This window comes from Peromyscus californicus, unplaced genomic scaffold (genome assembly GCF_007827085.1).
Source record: "Peromyscus californicus insignis strain IS unplaced genomic scaffold, ASM782708v3 Scaffold_3__1_contigs__length_106647218, whole genome shotgun sequence".
Classification (NCBI taxonomy): domain Eukaryota; kingdom Metazoa; phylum Chordata; class Mammalia; order Rodentia; family Cricetidae; genus Peromyscus; species Peromyscus californicus.
In genome coordinates, this window is record NW_026294551.1 from 803,667 (window position 1) to 818,967 (window position 15,301).

Below are 15,301 nucleotides of genomic sequence, written 5' to 3' on the forward strand. Positions count from 1 at the left end.
GAGCAACCAGTGCTCTTAACTGGTGAGCCATCTCTGCATCCCCCAAAAGTCAAGTTTTAAAAGCTTACATTGATGGGCTGGAGGCACAGGCCTTTATCTCAACATTCAGGTGGCAGAGGCAGGCTGATCTCCAAGTTCGAGGCCAGCCTGGTCTGGAGAGGAGTCCCAAGACAGCCAGGGCTACACAGAGAAACCCTGTCTCAAAACAAAGATAAAAATAAAATAAAAAGCCTACATCAAGGGCCAGTGAGATGGCTCAACAGGTGAAGGCACTGGCTGCCAAGCCTGCCAACCTGAATTCTATCTCTGGAACTCATACAGTAGAGAGAACCAACTCCCATGGGAGATTATATATATATATATACATACATACATACATATATATATATATATGTATGTATGTATATATATATAGTGTGTGTGTATGTCCTCTGACCTATATATAGCGTTGTGTATATACCCATACATTCCTTTTTTTTTTTTAGCCTACATTGAACAATTCACTAGCAAACACCTGAGTCCCACTAAGTCTTTTGACCTAGCGGAAGTCACAGGTTATAACTCCAGGAAGAGAACTTGAAGAGGAGTCATCCAGATCCACAAAACACATACTCAGGACCTGAATGGTTATTTAGGTCCATTTAGGATATGCTCCAGTAGGAAAGTGGGCACAGTAGACAAAGACTCATTAAAAAGCCAGGATGGAGGCTAGAGAGATAGCTTAGCAGTTAAGAGGATTGGCTGCTCTTCCTGAGGACCTGGGTTCAAATTCCCAGCACCTACATGGCAGCTCACCACTGTCTGTAACTCTAGCTCCAGGAGTTCCAACACCTACACACAGATACACATGCAGGCAAAACACCAATGCACATAAAATAAAAATAAATAATTTTTAAAAAGAATGCACAGCTAACTTTTAAGCCACATATTTCTGCACCAAACTCAGATGGCCATGAAAATGACCCCTCTAACAGTTTAGAAATGGCAAAACAGCATGTTTACGACTCTTCTAATTGTCTCTAACAAACCTCAGTTTTGCTACTGCAGCTGAGTGAGTCTCAGTATCTTGGGTAGCTAACACTTAGTTTAGCTATGGCGACTCTAATACCTATCTAACCAGTCCACCTTCCCTCCAGTAAACCAGGGTGGCAGAAGTAAAACAAAAAATAAAACAAACAAACAAAAAAAATAAAACAAAACAGCTGGGCAGTGGTGGTGCACACCTTCAATCCCAGCACTTAGGAGGCAGAGGCAGGTGCATCTCTGTGAGTTCGAGGCTAGCCTGATCTACAGAGCTTGTCCAGGACAGCCAGGACTGCGTGAAACCCTGTCTTGAAAAAGCAAAACAAAACAAAACAAAACCCCAACCAGTGTTGACCCAACCCTCATTAACCATGTGTCCAAGAAGACTATATCAAACTCAAGTCAACTAGACAGAAGTACAAATGTCTAGTGGAAGAACTATAGCTACCACCACCTTGGAACAGAGCTTCTGTGCCAATCACACAGTGGAATGTTATATTCTGAAAATCTGGCCTAGACCCTCCCAGGCTCCTTCTCCAGGGTTAGAAAAGGCATGCTCTGTTGAAAGCAATCAGGGTTCTAGCTGGGTAACACCAACACAGAAACCCAATAACCTGGAGTTTGGAATTTTAGGTTTTTTCAGAACTACAGTATTTTTTTTCCAAGATACTGTGGAACCACCTTTTGAGGCTTCAATATAACCATTACAAATGTTTAATTCAATCTTGACCCTGGAATCTTTTCAGGTTTTCTACAAAGAAACCCTTCCCCCCCCCCAAAAAAAAAAAAAAAGATTCAGCAGGCTCTTATCCAGTCTGCTTAGAACCATTAACCAAGAATCTCCAGGACTCAATTCTCAGCTCTAGAACTAAGGTCCTTCCCTCTACCACAAGGCCACCTCAAGTGTCAGACAGAAGTGAGAAGACCTAAGAGCCCAGAGCAGCTTTTGTTACAGGCAGAATTCAGACACTATTGTGAGGGCAAAATTGAGATGTCTCTCTCATAAGTTATAGGCATATCCAGCTTGAAAGAGAACTAAGGTCTCAAAGGAGTTCGCAGTAAAGCAAGAGTGTGTCTCTCAAATGTGTCTACAGTCATTGTAACTATGTGAATGGAGTCATTCTGAAAATACAATGGGAACAGTTATGAAAGTCAGTTTAGAAGTAAATTTTATTTTATTTCATTCTTTCTTGCTGGTTAATTAACATGGGTGAACTGTGCTACTTTGCTAGGACAGATAGTAAAACAATAATTTGGGGTAATTTATGCATATGAAGACTTCTGAGCAGTTTTCTTTTTACTTTCACTTTCTATACTCTTTTTGGATATGAAGAATCTTTTGCTAGTTTAATGCTTGTAATTTTTAAGAAATATCCGGGATCTGAATATAGATCAGTGACATCAATAACATGTTTACCATTTTATTTCACCCAACAAGTACCAACAGGTCTCAGGAAATCTAGACTCTGGGATAAAACTCATTAAAGAGAATATTGGGAGCCAGGCATCCCAACAATGAGGAAGCAGAGGCCTAAAGATCTCTGAGTCTGAGGTTAGCATGGTCTACATACAGAATTACAGGCCAGCCAAGAATACATAGTGAGACCCTATCTCAAAAGAGGAGGGGAAGAAAGGGCAGGCAGAGGGGGGAGAGGAAGAGAGAAAGAAAGAATGAATACTGGAGAGTATGATCAGGCGTTATAATTAGGGTAGAAAATTAAGATTTTTATGGAGTCTTAGTTAGGGTTACTATTGCTGTGATGAAACACCATGACCAAAACAATTTGGGGGAGGAAAACAGTTTATTTGGCTTATGCTTCCATATCACACTTCATCATCAAAGGAAGTCGGGACAGGAACTCAAGCAGGGCAGGAACCTGGAGACCATGGAGGACTTACTGACTTGCTCCCCATGGCTTACTCAGCCTGCTTTCTTAAAGAACCCAGAACCACCAGCCAAAGGACGCCCCCCCACCACAATGGGCTAGGCCCTCCCCAACCAATCACTAATTAAGAAAATGCCCTACAGGCTTGCCTACAGCCTGAGCTGATGGAGCCATTTTCTCGATTGAGATCTCTTCCTCTCAGATGGCATAAAACTATGCAGTACATATGATTTCCAAAAATTGGAGTTGCAAGGAAAAAAAAATTGAGGCGCTGGTAAGTTAGCCCAGGAAGAGATCTGCTACCCAAGCACAAGGGCTTGAGTCTGACCCCCTAGTACCCATGTAAAAAGCCAGATGTAGTGGCAAGCATTTTTAATTCCAGCACTAGGGAGGCAAGAGAGGGTACCAGTGAGAGATCCTGACCAAAAACCCAATTGCAGCATCTGAGCAACAATGCCCGAGGGTGACCTCCGGGCTCCATGTGCATGTACACACACCTACACACAAAGGAAATATTGGTGTTCTCATTTGCAGTAGAAATGTGTGTATTAGTTTCACAAAAGAAAGTAATAGTGCTGGGGAGGTGGCTCTGCAGGTAAAACTTGCCTTGTAAGCATATGGACCTGAGGGCAGATGTCCAGAACTCACGTAAAACCAGATGTGGTCTGTAATTCAACCTCAAGGTGGGAGGCAGACAGAAGACTCTTTAGGAGCTTTTAGACCAACTAACCTACCTTATATGGCAGCAAAACAAGAAACCCAGTCTCAAGGTAAAAGGCAAGGACAGACACCTGAGGTTATTCTGACCTCCACACATGTACCATGACACACATTAGCTCCCCACAAATCATACACATGTATTTTTTTTTAATCTGCCAAGGGAAAAAAGAATGTCTCAGTGATAAAGGCATTTGCCTTAAGCCTCAGTGTGATCCTTGAACCGACATACATGATAGAGAATCAATTCCCTAAGTTGTCCTCTTACATGTCCACACACACACACACACACACACACACACACACACACACACACACAGTATTTTGAAAAACCTACCAAACTTACCACTTGAAAGACTAAGAGTGATATAAAACTGTCATTCTAAACACCTGGACTGTCATCCATTGTACGGGTCTGTCCTGAGTACCGTGGAATTTGTACCAACATCTCTGGCCTTTAGTCTCTGGGTACCAATACACCAGCCCTCTACATATACCTAACAAACATGTCCACATTGTCTAATGTCTTGAGAAGAGACACTGGAACCACTTCTTGTACTACTATAGCTTTCACTGTATAAGGCATATAAGTTTTGTCAAATGGTCAACTGGAGCAAAAAGCACACAGTTTCTAAAGAATTCCTGGAATCCTCTTCAAAGTAGCTACAATGTAGAAGGCCAACACATACTCCAAATCCACGTGGAGGGAAAGTAGTACCTCTCAATTAAGCTGAGATCTCAGGAAGAATCCTTACATCTCCCTGTACCACCACTCCTGGGATAAGAGAGGTAACAACTTGATAGGGTGCTAAACACTTGCTTTGAATAACAGAAATGGCAACGTGAACCAGTGTGCCAGATTGTCATCTGCTTAAATCAAATTAGTAAATTCAAAAGACTCATTTCTAAGTAGGACCAGAAGCATGAAAGTTGACTTAAACATATTGTCATTATTTAAGATGTTATAAATTGCTTTGAAAAACAAACATAAGCAGGGCTGGAGAGATGGCTCAGTCGTTAAGAGCACTGGCTACTCTTCCAGAGGGCCTGGGTTCAATTCCCAGCACCCACATGGCCACTCACAACTGTTTGTAACTCCAGTTCCAGGGCATCCAACACCCTCACACAGACATACATTCAGGCAAAACATCAATGCCATAAAATAAAAACAAAGAAATTTTAAAATTAAAAAAAAAAAAAAAAAAGCCGGGCGGTGGTGGCGCACGCCTTTAATCCCAGCACTCGGGAGGCAGAGGCAGGCGGATCTCTGTGAGTTCGAGGCCAACCTGGGCTACAGAGAGAGTTCCAGGAAAGGCGCAAAGCTACACAGAGAAACCCTGTCTTGAAAAACCAAAAAAAAAAAAAAAAAAAGCAAAAAAAGCAAACATAAGCCAGGTGGTGGTGGAACACACCTTTAATCTCAGCACTTGGCATCTGGGAGGCAGAGGCAGGAGGATCTCTGTGAATTCCAAGGCCAGCCTGGTTACGAGCGAGTTCTAAGACAACCAGGACTACACAGAGAAAAAAACAAAAAAAAAGAATTATTATCCAAAATACTAATTGTTTTCCTTAGAAATTAACTTGTTTTAGAAACCCTCTTCCTTGTTTAAAAACAAAACATGTCTTTCACAAAACAAAAATAGTTGCATTTTCACAATGGAGAAATTTGTTACTTACTACAGAATCCTCTCCTGGAATATTTCCAATAGAGCACAAAGCTGTCCTGTGCTTCTGCAACTGGGGATCCAGAGCGACCTTCTAGAACATGGGGAGGAGAGCAGATGACGGAGCCACATCCAGCTAGGATCCCATCCTATGATATCAGCACCTGAACATGTTTGCTTAAGAGTAGCACGTTAAGCCAGCAAATATCGATAGATTCCAGGCAGCTATGATGTGCCATTTCTAGGAATGGCACATCTTTTTGGGATCTGGAAGACTAGCAGGGGAAAAAGCTGTGTGAAAAGAGGAATTAGAACTCAAGATGATAATGACAGCAGACCACAAAATGCTGTAGAGAGCAAGGAAGCCCTCTTGCCTCTCTAACTTGGCAACACAAGGGGCTACTGCCAGGCTGTTCTTGAGAACAGTGTGTTACCAACCACTCCTAGGGTACCCCTAAGCTGCTGTGCCACCTGGAAGGCAACAGAAGACTTACAAAGCTTCAAATGCCCATTCCTCCCAGAAAAAGGTAAGTCCTAGGTCTCATATATAAATATAAATGTAAATTTAAAAAATATATATAAAAAGCCATTTAGAGACTGACAGAAACCAAGAGGGACAATCACAGCATCAACTTTCCATACTCCAGACTCCGATGGGATCCTATAGGAAGAATGAGTGCTGACTCTCCACCTACTATGAAACAGAAGGTGGCTCACAAGTCAAAATGGAGAAAGCAGCATCTCATACTGGAAATTGAAGAACACCCAGGTACTAAATGAAGGGAAAAGAAACCAGGAACTTAGAAAGCCCCCAAGCCAGTAAGCAACAAAGAAGAGAACCCTCATTTTATCCTTATGGGAAGACTACACAGGATCCAAGGGTTACAGATCCAAAGACAATGACAGCTCTATGACCATTCTACTATCTCCCACCTCCTTTGCACTTCCAACCTCCAACAACCGATCCCAGAATTAAGATATCCCCATTCACCCTGGGGAGCAGTGGTGGGCCTCCTCGACAATGGTCATCCTGGAAGGATTCCTCCACTGGCAGTCCCACATCTATCTACTTCCTGCCATTGTCTAGGAGACCCAGCCTCTAGGAAGCAGTGGTCAAACTCTTATGACCATTCCCATCCTCTATGAGGACAATCAGAACCAAGCAAGATGGCACATGTCTGTAATCCCAGCATTCAAGAGGTAGATGTAGAAGGAGCACCACAAATTCAAAGCCAACCTGAGCTACAGAGACTTGTAGCTCAAAAACCAAACCAAAACAACTAACCAAAAAGACAAGCAGAAACTGCTATTTTATCTCTGAAGAATGGAACAATGCAATTTCAAAATTAATAGCTCCTTCTCCCCCTAACAGGAAAGTAAATTGTAAAACTAAATGAAAATTAAAAGCTTAAAAAGAAAAACAGGATCAGGTGGTGGCTGCACATGCCTTTAGTTCCAGAAGGCAGAGGCAGGAGGATCTCTTAGTTTGAGGCCAGCCTGGTCTGCAGAGCTAGTTCCAGGACAACCAGGGCTACAAAAGGAAGAAAGTCAGATAGACGGGGGCTGGAGAGATGAACCAGCAGTTAAGAGTACTGGTTGCTCTTCCAAAGGACCCAGACTCAATTCCTAGCACCCACACGATAGTTCAAACTTCTCTAGCTCCAGTCCCTGAAAATTCAATGCCCCTTTTCTAGTCTCTGTGGGCATGAGGCAGTCATGTGGTATACATAAACGTATGTATGCAAAACACCCTATACATGCAAAATAAGGTTTAAAAAGAAAAGAGAAAAACAGTACCAAAGGTATAAGGCTAATGAGCAAGCAGGCCTCAAAACTGACACTACACACAAACCAGTCTTCCACTTTCCTTCTCCCGGGATCCTCGGTGCTGCCAAGATGAAAGGTGGGGTGGACGGCAGCAGAAGGGGCTGCCAGAGACAGCAGTGGTGCCCAGCTGTGGACCAGAGCCGCATGGCCCTCAGGACCAGGCTCCAAGCACCATGCTAAGGATTAAGATGGATAAAACAAATGTGGCCTCAGGTGTCCAGCAGCAACTGTGTTGTGATGTAGACACTTATCCCCAGCATGAAGGAGGGAACTAGAACCCAGAAAGGCTGAGTGGCAGGGTGAGTGTGGCTACTGTCTATTAAGGAATCTATCCTTACTGTCAGCCAGGAGGTATGCAAATGACTATCCTAAGTAACAAGACACAAGCTTGTTTCTCAAAACATGTCAAAAACTGGCTGGGGCCGAGCAGTGGTGGTGTACGCCTTTAATCCCAGCACTTGGGAAGCAGAGGCAGGTGGATCTCTATGAGTTCGAGGCCAGCCTGGTCTACAAAGCGAGTTCCAGGAAAGCTAGGACTGTTGTACAGGGAAACCTTGTCTCTGGGAAAGAAGAAAACAAAACAAAACAAACAAAAAAAAACCTGGCTGGTCATGGTGGCACAGAGCTTTAATTCCAGCACTCGGGAGGCAAAGCCAGGAAGATCTGTGAGTTCAAGACCAACCTAGTCTACCAAGTGAGTTCCAGGACAGCCAGCAGCCAAGGCTCTGTAAAGAGACCCTGTCTCAAAGTTCAAAATTGATGGCTCAGCAGGAAAAGGCAATTGCCATGGAGCCTATTGACCTGAGTTCCATCTCCAGAACCCACATGGTAGGAGGGACTTCCACAAGTTGTCCTGACTGCTTGTGCTCTGGACAAGGACACACACACAGAGATAAATGTTTCTTTTAAAAACTGGGCTAGTAAATCGATCAATCAATCAATACTTAAAAGGGGGGAAGTGGGCTGGAGAGATGGGTTAGTAGTTAAGAGCACTGACTGCTCTTCCAGAGGTCCTGAGTTCAATTCCAGCAACTACATGGTGGCTCACAACCATCTATAGTGAGATCTTATGCCCTTTTCTGGCATAAAGGCATGTGTGCAGATAGAGCACTCATTTATAAAATAAATAAATAAACCTAAAAAAGAAAAAAAAGAAAAAAAAAGAAAGAAAGAGCTGGGCCAGGCTGGGCTGTGGTGGCACACATCTTTAATCTCAGCACTCAGGTGGCAGAGGCAGGTAGATTTCTGAGTTCCAGGCCAGCCTGGTCTACAAAATGAGTTCCAGAACAATGTAGAAAGATCCTGTCTCAAAAAAAAAAAAAAAAAAAAAAAAAAAGAGTTGTTTATTTGGGGGATGGGTGGGGCTGGAAGGATAGCTCAGTGGTTAAGAGAATGTACTGCTCTTAGAGAAGATCCACGTTTGGTTCCCAGCACCCAGTCAGCTTGAAGCCACGTTAACTCCAGTTCTGAAGGGTCTGACATCCATATACTTACACACATTTTAAAGAACAGATTTTTAAAAGCTGCTTAAACAAACAATAAAAAAGTTGCTTGTTTTGATGTAATACTTAGTTTGCTACAATGACAACACCAGGAGCAAGTCCAAACTTTCTGGTTCCACTGATTTCTTTTCTTTTTTTTTGTGGGGTGGGGGGGTTGAAGATGGGGTTTCTCTGTGTAGCCCTGGCTACCCTACAGAACTCATTCTGTAGATCACGCTGGCCTTGAATTTAAGAGATCCACCTGCCTGTGCCTCCAAGTGCTGGGATTAAAGGCTTGGTCCACCACCACCTGGCTACCCAGTGATTTCTTAAAACTTTAGTCTTAGGCACTGGACAGCAAAGGACCCTGTCTTTTTTTTTTTTTTAATATCCACATTAACTTCAGTTTGGTTATATATATATATATATATATATATATAAAGGGGATTTATTAGAATGATTTACAAATTGTTGGATTACAGCTAATCCAACAATGGCTAGCTGTGAATGGAAAGTCCAAGAATCCAGTGGTGGTTCAGTCCAACTGGGTGAGCTATGTGTCTTAGATGCTCTTCAGTATACACTGGAATCCCAAAGAAATAGGCTCTAATGCTACTGAAAGACTAGATTGCTAGCAAGGCAAGGGCAGGCAGGCAAAGAAAGGACTTCTTTCTTCCTCATCTTTATGCAGGCTTCCAGCAGAAGGCGTGGCCCAGATTAAAGGTGTGTCTTCCCACCTCATGATCCCAATTAAGGGGGATCCTCAAAGGATAGAACTCTGTCTTCAAAGGACTTTCTTCACTGACTGTATTAGTACTTTTCTATTGTTATGATGAAATACCATAACCGAGGCAACTTAGGGAAGAAAAAGTTTATTTTGGCATATTCTTATCTAAAGGGATAAAAACCTATTATAGGAAGGCATAGCAACAGGCAGCTAAGAGATCAGATCCTGAACCACTAGCTTGAAACAGAAAAAACAAAACTGGGAGAAGATTTGTACTTGAAAAGCCTACCCTCAGCTGGGCATGGTGGCACACACCTTTAATCCCAGCACTGAGAGGCAGAGGTGGGCAGATCTCTGAGTTCAAGGCCAGCCTGGTTTACAAACTAATTTCCAGGACAGCCAGAGCTAAGCAGAGAAATCCTGTCTCGAAGAAAAAAAAAAAAAAAAAAAAAGGAAGGAAGAAAAAAAGAAAAGCCTACCCTCAGTGACACACCCCTGCAAGGCATACTTCCTAAACCTCCCCAACAGTCCCCAACTGGGGGCCACATATTCGAATACCTGAACCTGTGGGGGACAGGGCAGACACTAGAGTGGAAGCACTGTCCCACAGTCCAGACACCCACACTCGGGCTGCTGCATGTCCCCTAAGATCATATCCCGCTTGGATTCCGTCTACTCCAGTGCCAGGTTATAGGCTCACTCAAAGTGGGAGGCTACCTCCACCTGCCATCTTCAGGAGCTCCCACAGATCCTGGTCCAGAGCACCAGTGCTTCCAGTGAGTCACAGGGTCTCAAAATGAAAATGTCACATTTCCCTTATAAATGGCCTTGCATACCTAACTGAAAAGCAAGGTCTTCATAATCACATGGGGGGTTTTGTTTTTGGAAAAATACATGCCCCGGTTATTGTCATGCATACTGAGTCCCAAGTACCCATCCACAGTGGGCACAGGGCTCCCCAGCCACTGCAGAGACACCTGTACTACCCAAACCAGTTACTAAAGATATTCACCAAAGCCAAGATAGTCCTTTACAAATATGTATGCCAAATACATACAGAATAAACTATTTCAAAGAAATCAATCACACTTTAAACCTAAACTACTGCACTTCATTATTCTTCAAAATATCTTTGAATTTTGTTTTCTTAGGCAGGGTGGCACTTTTGGCTCTGGTTAGCCTGGAACTCAGAGGTCCTCCTGCCTCTTCCTCTCAAGTGTTGGGTAGCATGCACTAAGATGCCAGGGCACCTCTCTGAATTTTTAAAGTAAACTACAAAATGCAAACATATAAAAGTTGGAATTAGAATAAAATCATGGTGGTTTAAATAAGAGATCAAACCATGGACTGCTTTTTTTTTCCAGTGTACTATGATTTTCAACAGGAAAACCAACAAACATTAATAATATTTCCAAGCAGTCAGTCATGGTAGTTCATAGATCCTGGCACTCAGGGTTGGTGGATGCCAGGCTGTAGTGGTGTACACCTTTAATCCCAGCACTTGGGAGGCAGAGGCAGGCAGAGCTCCTAGTTGGAGGCCAGCCTGGTCTACAGAGTTCCAGGACAGCCAGGGCTACTCAGAGAAAGCCTGTGTAGAAAAACAAAGAAAAAGAAAAAGGCTGGGGTGGATGACTCACTAGGAGTTCAAGGCCAGCCTAACACCATAATGAATTCCAAGTCTGCCTAGCCTATAGAGGAAGAACATGTCTGAAAACAAAATAAAACAAGTATTTACACCAGGTGTAGTGCGCACTGTGTAACCCCAGTTCCTAGATGGCGACAGGAAGATTTCCAGTTCAAGGTCACCTTGGTCTCCAATCAGACTGTCTCAAAAATATAAAAATAAAAAATATTTCAGCCTCAGCATAATTTTCTTTTACACACATGTACATACGTGTATTTGTTTAAACTTAAAGGACAAACATGGCAGCTCACAACTGTGTAACTTCAGCTCCAGGGAATCCAAAGCCCTCTTCTGGCCTGTGAAGCCACCAGGCACACATGTGGTACACAGACATACACTTGCAGGTAAAACATCTATACACATGAAATAAAAATAAAATAAAATAAAAAAGATTTAAAAAATAATTTGGGGCTGGAGCGATGGTTCATCAGTTAAGAACACGTACTGCTCCTTCAGAAGATCTGAGTTTAGTTCCCAGCACTTCTGTCAGATGGTTCATAACCACCTTCAACTCCAACTACAGAGGATCCTCTGATGCTTGAGGACACCTACCCTCACATACACATACCAACACACAGACACATACTCATAAGTTTTTTTTAATCTAGACTTTTTAAATTTAATTTGAAATAATAATAATAAAAAAACAATAAAAAAGAACTTATAGGCCAGCAAGATGGCTCGCTGGTAAGGGCCCATGCTGCCACACCTGATAATCTGAGTCTGATACCCAGGACCCACACAGTTGAGAGAGAACTGACTGGGAAAACTGTTGTCCTTTGGCCTCCATGTGTGTGCTGTGGCAGATGTAAACAAGGCACACACATAAACAAATGTAATTTTACTTATTTATTTATAGACAGAGTCTCTCTATATTAGCCCTGGCTGTCCTGGTACTCTATATGTAGACCAGGCTGACCTTGAACTCAAGAGATCCACCTGCCTCTGCCTCCTGAGTACTGGGATTAAAGGTGTGTACCACTATACCTAGCAACAAATGTAATTTAAACTAATTTTATTTTATGTGTGTGAGTATTTGCCTGCATGTATGTCTGCGCACTATGTGCATGCCTGTGATCAGAGCCTTCAGAAGAGGCCATCTGATGCCTAAACTAGAGTTATAAATGGTTGTAGTTATAATTTGGATGCTGCAAATTGAAGCTAGGTCCTCTGCAAGAGCAACAAGTGCTCTTAACTTCTGAGACTGTTAATTTTTTAAAAAAAAAAGTGAACTTTGTAGCCAAGCAGTGGTCCATGCTAGAACATCCTTCCAAGGCTATAAAATACAACATACACACATATCAACCTAAGTAAAAAGCACAGCTCTTATCAGTATCTCCAAAAACTGAAAGCAGTTAAAAACTTCAGTCTGTGGCAAAAGCTACACTAGCAATGATCTAGAAAGGAATCCCTGGGGAATAATTAGCATTTCCTGGAGAGCAAAGTTGTTTTTCAAGCACAGTGAATGATAACTTTATCCAACCACAGAAGTAAATGAAATTGTTTTATACCACAACTGACAGTCCCTATGAGGCTCACTTGTCACTCACTGTATGTGACCTTGTAATTCCTTAAAAATCAAACACCTTTTGTTCTGTTTTTCGTTTTATGAGACAGTGTCTCGCCATGCAACCCAAACTGGTTTAGAGTTTACTATACAGTCCAACGGGGCCTGGAACTCAAATTTCTACCTACTGTCTTAGCCCCTAGAGTGCTGGGATTACAGGTTGTAGCCACCACACCTGGCTAGAGATGCTTTTTAAAAAATATTGTGTTGAAGGTACCCAGTTTCCCCAGATTTCTAAACTGTTCTGGACAGTTTCTAAATCCTTCATTTTTTTTTTTAATCCTTCATGTTTGGAGTTTTCCATTTTTAGGCTACAAAAATACTGGGGAAAGAATACTGATAGGCTTAAGACACTACCATCAAAACTTTTTGGCACTAAAAACGTGAACAACAACAACAAAAAGCAACAGACATCTATTCGTCATTTAAGATGGGTATTTCAGTTCGGGCCAGTTTTTCTACCACACATAGCTTAACATCTCCCTTGGGTGCGACCTCCCTGATGATTATGAACAACTTATGCAAACTCCCAGAAGGCAGAGAGAGCCCATAAAACTTCCACCCACCAACACAGGTGATGATGGTAGGGAGAGCCGAAGGTTGATGGCAGAAATGACGGTCTGTGTCCTGGGAATCCCATGTCAGACTGGACAAAGGGTTGTGGGACTGGAATACCAGTGCACGGGATCTGACAGTATGAAGGCAGGCATGGGTGGGCCAGCAGGTTAAACATCCCTGTGGAGTTTGGGGATGTGGTCCAGTTCTGGTAGTGGGTATTAAACTAGGGTGGGTCCCTAAGTCTAGGTTCTGGCTGTAGGTCTTGGTTATGGATAGCGAATGGGTACTGGTGGTGAGACTAGCCTTGCTCCTGGATAGCGGTCAGGATCCTTCTCTGATGGTGACCAAAGGTCTGGTTCAGGGTCTGATCCTGCTCGTAGGTAGCTGACGTGGGTCTGAGTCCTGCCCGCTCACGGGTAGTGGGTCTGGGTCCCTCCCTCCCTAGGGGTGGCTAGTGTGGGTCAGATCCAGGCCGCAGCCCCCGCCCGCCACTCACACGCGCGGCAGCTGCAGCGGCGGCGCCCCGCGCCGCTGGAACACCCCGTCCACGAACACGCCGTTCTTGCCGAGACAGCGCAGGTAGAAATCGCCGCCCGCGTCCGGCCGGGGCTGCGCGGGTTCCGGGGCGGCAGCGCTATGGCCGCCGCCCGGGGGCGTGAAGATCTCCAGGTGGCGCCGCGAGATGAAGCTCGAATGACCCATGCTCACATCTACCGAGCCCTGCGACGAGTTGCGCCCGATGGTCACCGAGCGCTTCTTCATGAGGTACTCGAACTCGCGGCCTTCGAGCCGCGCCACGGCCCAGCCGCCCGGCGGGGATCCGCCGCCCCCGGCCCCGCCGCCCGCGGGAGGGGCGCCCGCGCCCGAGAGCGCCGCCGCGGCCGCCATCGCCTGCGAGGCCCGGCCGATCCGCGCGGGCGCCCTGGCGGGCCGAGGCCCGGGCGCGGTCGTGGGCCGCGCGAGCCGAGCACGGTCGCCGAGACCGCCGGCCGGCGAGGAGAGCTGCGAGGGCGGGAGCTCGCACGGCCGCGCGCCGGGCCCTACGACGGACGGGCACGCTGGCCAATAGGCACGGCGCACGCAGTGGGGCTACCAAGTCCGGCCAATGGCGAGCTGCGCCGCCGAGCGCCCGCACGTCCGGCGGCGTCGCGCGACGCAGGTTGGCCGCGGCGGCGCGGAAAACCCGGGACGGATAAGGAGCTGGCGTGGGGCCGCGCGCGTTCGCGGGGTGAGCGGGGGTCCAAGGTCACGACGGGCGCGGGTGCGCCCCGAGTGCCGGTGGCCGCTCTTTTACTCCGCCCTAGGCTGCGTAGAGCCACGCACACTGCTCGGGAACCCGCCGAATTGACTAGCGTGCCACCGCTCAGGGCTGTACTTCAAAACTACCCTGGTATACTAGTTCTGCAGTCGGTCATTCATACCAATGACTGCAAAAATCTAAGCATTTTGCCAGTTTGTGTGTGTGAGATCCCATCTTTCCCATAAAAAAAAGAAACCACCACGGGGGCCCGTGAGAACAGCAGAGCCATGCCGATCGAGCAGGCTGTGAGGGGCTCATGAAGCCAGTGCCAATACTGAGGTGAAGCTTAGGCCCCACTGTCTTTTCCAGGACCGAAGGGCAGTCGGTGCACCTGCTTTGGCTCTGCTGAGGGAGGCACGTGGTCATGAAGAACGTCACACCAATATGGTGGCCCCTAGGTGCAGGCGATGGGATGCAGTGTTCTCTGAGGCACAAAAGGAGTTCAGGTCAGGGATAGTACCGTGGAAAGGTTGAGAACAGGCTGGACTTAATCTGCACATTCTGGGCAAGAGCTTCTAAACAGAGGCCCCAGAAGAGAGGCATCAGAACATTTTGCATTTTAATTCATTCTCTGTGTCTTACGATAAACGTAATGGAAATCAATGTGTCTCTATAACATTTACATATCTTATTTGACATATATGTCTGTAATTACAGTATAAATTCCTAAAGGTTCAAACTGCTTTGTACTATAAATATGGAAGAAGACAATTCATTATTCACTTAGGGATTGTAGATGATGTAGAGGTAACCTTGGGAATGATAACTAGGTAAAAGTCTAGAGAAAAAACACAGTCAAAGGAAAAGGCAAGAAATGATTTGCCCTCACTGTTGACACCGACTGAGCTCCCGCTTTATACATGTTTG

The 15,301-nt window shown here is 45.0% G+C and overlaps 1 protein-coding gene across 2 annotated transcripts in view; it reads right to left on the bottom strand.

Annotated features, from left to right (window-relative positions):
• The window catches only part of Foxk2 (forkhead box K2), a 48,771-nt gene extending 34,749 nt beyond the window's left edge, over positions 1–14,022 (bottom strand). For both annotated transcript variants that reach the window (XM_052759941.1, XM_052759940.1), the window contains exon 1: positions 13,631–14,022. In XM_052759941.1, the coding sequence (XP_052615901.1) occupies positions 13,631–14,022 (392 nt within the window). The remainder of the gene's footprint in view (positions 1–13,630) is intronic.
• Between the last annotated feature and the right edge of the window lie 1,279 nt (positions 14,023–15,301).